Source organism: Triticum urartu, chromosome 3A, assembly GCF_056163025.1.
Source record: "Triticum urartu cultivar PI428250 chromosome 3A, HENAU_Tu73, whole genome shotgun sequence".
In the NCBI taxonomy this organism is placed as follows: Eukaryota; Viridiplantae; Streptophyta; class Magnoliopsida; order Poales; family Poaceae; genus Triticum; species Triticum urartu.
Genome location: NC_141875.1, coordinates 259,733,608 through 259,737,621, shown reverse-complemented (window position 1 = coordinate 259,737,621; position 4,014 = coordinate 259,733,608). Strand labels below are relative to the sequence as shown.

At 41.9% G+C, this 4,014-nt stretch overlaps 1 protein-coding gene across 1 annotated transcript; it reads right to left on the bottom strand.

Moving 5' to 3' along the window:
- Window positions 1-482: 482 nt before the first annotated feature.
- On the bottom strand, window positions 483-1,133 carry LOC147979388 (protein FAR1-RELATED SEQUENCE 5-like). Its single transcript, XM_087515179.1, has 2 exons — window positions 690-1,133; window positions 483-563 (listed from the first exon to the last, which is right to left on the bottom strand). The coding sequence occupies exons 1-2, from the start codon at window positions 1,131-1,133 to the stop codon at window positions 483-485; spliced, it is 525 nt and encodes a 174-aa protein (XP_087371305.1).
- Between the last annotated feature and the right edge of the window lie 2,881 nt (window positions 1,134-4,014).

The following is a 4,014-nucleotide window of genomic DNA, read 5'->3' as shown; positions in this document are numbered from 1 at the left end:
GTCTTGCTTCGATAGCCTTGAGCTGCCATCCGATGTAGTTGTGTTGTAGTCCCTTGTATCAAAGGTTAGTTGTGATCTTGCAGTCTTTGTGTACCGTTTGAGGATATACTTGTTTGGAAATTTGTCAGGCTTGATGTAGTCCAGTATGTTCATGATGTGAAGGCAGAACAGGCCTACATTTTTGTGATGAATGCAGAATACATAGTTTGTGAGCCAGCAGTGAGTTTCATAAATTTTGATATGATACTACTAGTCTAGCTATTTAATGATCTTGTTTTTTCGCTCACCTGTGTGTGTCCAGAGCTTGCATTCGCACTCGTATATTTCCTTCTCTGGGTGAGCTACAACCTGGAATTCATGCTTTGACCAGGAAAATCTTTCTTCGTCATCATTGCCAGGCTTGTTGTGGTAGTACACAAGGTACTTAGTGGGCTCTGCTATACGCTTTGCGTGAAATAGTGTGGCCTTTCTCAGCCTATTCCTCATCTCAGTGTACACGGCTCTGTGTACTTGATAGACATGTCTTCCTCGTAGCTGTAAGTTGTTTTTGTCACAGGATTGGTCTGCACATGTCAAAAAGTGAGATATTAGTCGAAGCAGAGTCATGGGTTTCATTTTTTTAAATTCAAAGTGCACATGTTGAAGGTAAAACAGAACATGATGGGGGTGTTTTGTACTTGTCATCATACCATGCTGGTGATTGTTTGCTCGTTCTCCTTCTGCATCCGAGTTTGTATGCAAGCATTGACCCTCCTAGCAAACTTGTGTAGGTTCTGGGTCCCCTTGACAAACCCTTTCTTTAGCACGTGGTTCATGCTCTCGCTTCGTTCTGTGGAAGTCATTCTAGCACAGAATATGTTCTTGTAATATGTTGAAATCCACATCTTCCTATCACTCCAGAGCTGCATCATCATCTGGTCGTTCTCCAGTTTGTAGTTGTGCACAAGCTTAGCCCAGGCATCTTCAATCTCCGTTGGCATCAACAGCCAGTTTAATATAGCTGTGAACTCCTCTGTGAATGTTTTATACTTTTTGTACAACAACGCGAGGTATTCCCCATACTTCTTCGTGATGTGCCAATGGCATAGCTTGTGGACGGTGTTTGGAAATGATTGTGGTATAGCTTTCGCCATTGATGGGCATTGGTCTGCATGAATTAAAAAAATGAAACTTGATTCTTTTTTTGTACCGATGGTGAACTTATGTTGTACAAGTACTTGAACTACACATCTTGGCAGTATGGTATCTAAGAATGTCACATGTATTTTTTTCTTTACAGCAGCGTTGCTGAACTTCTTTGGTATCAGTGCTTGAACATCACAGTTAGTAGTAGGACAAACTAGTAGTGTCGCAATCAAATTTTTTCTTAAAGCATTGTTGTTGAACTTCTGTGGTGGCGGTGCTTGAACTTCACGTAAATAACTATATTTTTCTGAACATGCTACATATATTTATCTTACAGATTTGTCCTTGAACTTCTATGATTGATGTACTTGAACTTCACATTCATAACTAATTTTTTTCTAAACATGTGACAGATAATTTTGCTTTCTTGTACTTCTAGTTGGACTTCTGTGCTTACAGTGGTTGAACTGCATTCTTTACATTATTTTCAGACAAAACAAATGTACCCAACAAACACAGACCCATACACTGAAAAAGATGATGAAACTTAAGGAGTTTTTTTTTTGAACTCACCTGTTAGAATGCAAGTTGGGTGCTTGTTGTTCATGCACCGTAGAAATGTATCGAACAACCAGTTGAATGACTTTGCATCTTCGTCTCTTATCAGGGAAATAGCAAATATCGTTGACTAGAAGTGATGGTTTGTTCCAACAAACACTCCCAGGGGCACATGAAATCTGTTGGTCTTGTAAGTCGTGTCGAATGTTACGCAATCGCCGAAGTCTTGATAGGCTCCTCGGCAGCTTGCATTGGACCAGAAAATGTTTTTAATTGACTTGTCCTTGTCCACTTGGATATCATAGAAAAACTCATCATTTATTGCCTTCATGTCTTTGAAGAATGAAACAAGTTTCAATACATCATCCAAATCATCTTTCCTTGCATTCATGGCTTTCCTGCAAATCACATGCAAACATGCATTTGTTTATTTTTTGCTAGCAAAGGGTTGTGAGCTAGGATGCTATTTTAGATTGCAGTATGTGGGTGTTTGAATACTTACTGGTTTAGTAGGTCTCGTCCGATCATGCTTAGGAAGTAGCTTCCATCTTCATTTTCAGATAGCATGGACATGATTGCTGTGTGCTTCACATCATGGTACTGCAGGAGCTTTATGTACTCCAAAATAGTGGGGTCATAATTCTTGTGTGAGTGCAAAAATACCAGCATGTCATCAGTTTGCATGAGCTGGTGACTATGATTGTACTCAATGTCCACTACCACGCATGTGCCGTCCTCCTGCACCTTCACCCTCATTCTTGCATTGCAGCCCGTCCTCTGCGATGTTTTGTTTTGCTTCCTGTTGGCCTCTGAAACAGAAGATGTGTGTATCCCTTGGAAGGCGCAAACAAAATACTTGTGGTTGTCATCTCCACCCGTCTTCCTGATTCCAAAACCAGCGTGTCTGGCGTATCTGTTATAAAATTCCCTTGCTTTCTCTACATCTTTGAATCGCATCTTTAGTATTGGTATTAGATAATCCGATAGATCTGGCGTCTGCAGAAAAAGAAAAATAATAATCCAAACCGCACCTTAAAATGCAATTTATGAACTTGTTATCCTGGAGGGAGCAGAAAATATGCAGATAATACAAGATGTGTATATAAATATTTTTTTGTTTCACTTACGTGTGTGTATGAACGCAACTCCGCCGGTGTTGGCTGCTGTCCCTTTGGGATGGGGCATGGCGGAGTAATCATAGCAGGATGCAGTAGTGGATCACGAGGAGGAAGGAGGGCTGAAGATGGCCTCTCTCTTGTTTGCGTCCTTTTTGCTTGAGGTGGTTGTGGAGGTATTGCGATCCTGGTCTTGGTTTGCTCTTTTGTTTTGTGAAGCAATCCATCTACCTTATGCCCCGTAGAATTCTGACCTGTAGCAGCAGCAGCAGGATCAAACGGTGGTAGTGTGCAGATCACTCTCCTCCCTGTGTGTTGCTGTTGGATTTGTCCTAGGATCCGGTTTAGTTGCTTCGCTTTGGCATTGATGAGGCACACCGGGATAACCCCCAGAGTTACACGCAGGACTTGAGCTAACCCCCTCCTCTATCGGCGTGCTTGGGAGTCTGCTGGTGGATACAAAGAATCCGCGGGGGATTTCCGGCGTCACCCAATCAGGTGGTGGCGCAAACCTGTGCGGATAGGGATGTGACCCAGCTTCTTGGAAGTATCTGTGTGTTTCGGGTGTCATCCATTTTTGGTCTGGAGCAGGTTGGTAATGCCGTTGGTGCGTTTGAGGTGTGACCCATTGAGGGGGTGGTGCAACGCGTACAGGCTTTGGGTTGTGTACTTGCTGCTGAGAACTTCTAAGCTTCTTCATGCGTCTCTCGTCTTGTTGACATAAAAGAAAAAAATGTCTATTAGCACACAAGTTATATCTGCATATACCTTTGTAACTGAACTTAGCATTATTCACAGCCTTAACTTCTCATATAAAAGTGGTGAGAGCCATCACACTATGCACTGAGTTGAGCATCTGCCAATGCCTTTGTTCCTGAACTGAGCACCCTTCACAGAATGAACTTCACATCATGTTTTTTAATTCTACAATATTTGATTACTTATATGTACCTGAACCGAGCACTCTCCACAACCTGAACTTCTTGTTTTGCAAAGGGGAAATACTGTCTACAGTTAAAAAACGTGAACCTTCATGAGTTTTTGAATGGTTGGACTGCTAGTGCATACCAACCTGACCTTCATGTCATATCACATGCATGTTCTATTTTCCTTTTTTTTTTGCACAGAACCAGACACATACCAACCTGAACTCTAGCACACTTACTAGTTGAACTTCACATGGCTTTTGCACATGTGAATGTGAATGCAGGAAGAT

Excerpts from the sequence above, each read along its gene's own strand:
- LOC147979388 (XM_087515179.1), bottom strand. The coding sequence starts at position 1,133 with ATGGCGAAAGCTATACCACAATCATTTCCAAACACCGTCCACAAGCTA. Across the intron at positions 564-689 it reads AGCAAACAATCACCAGCATG|ACCAATCCTGTGACAAAAAC; the intron begins GTATGATGACAA and ends TGACATGTGCAG.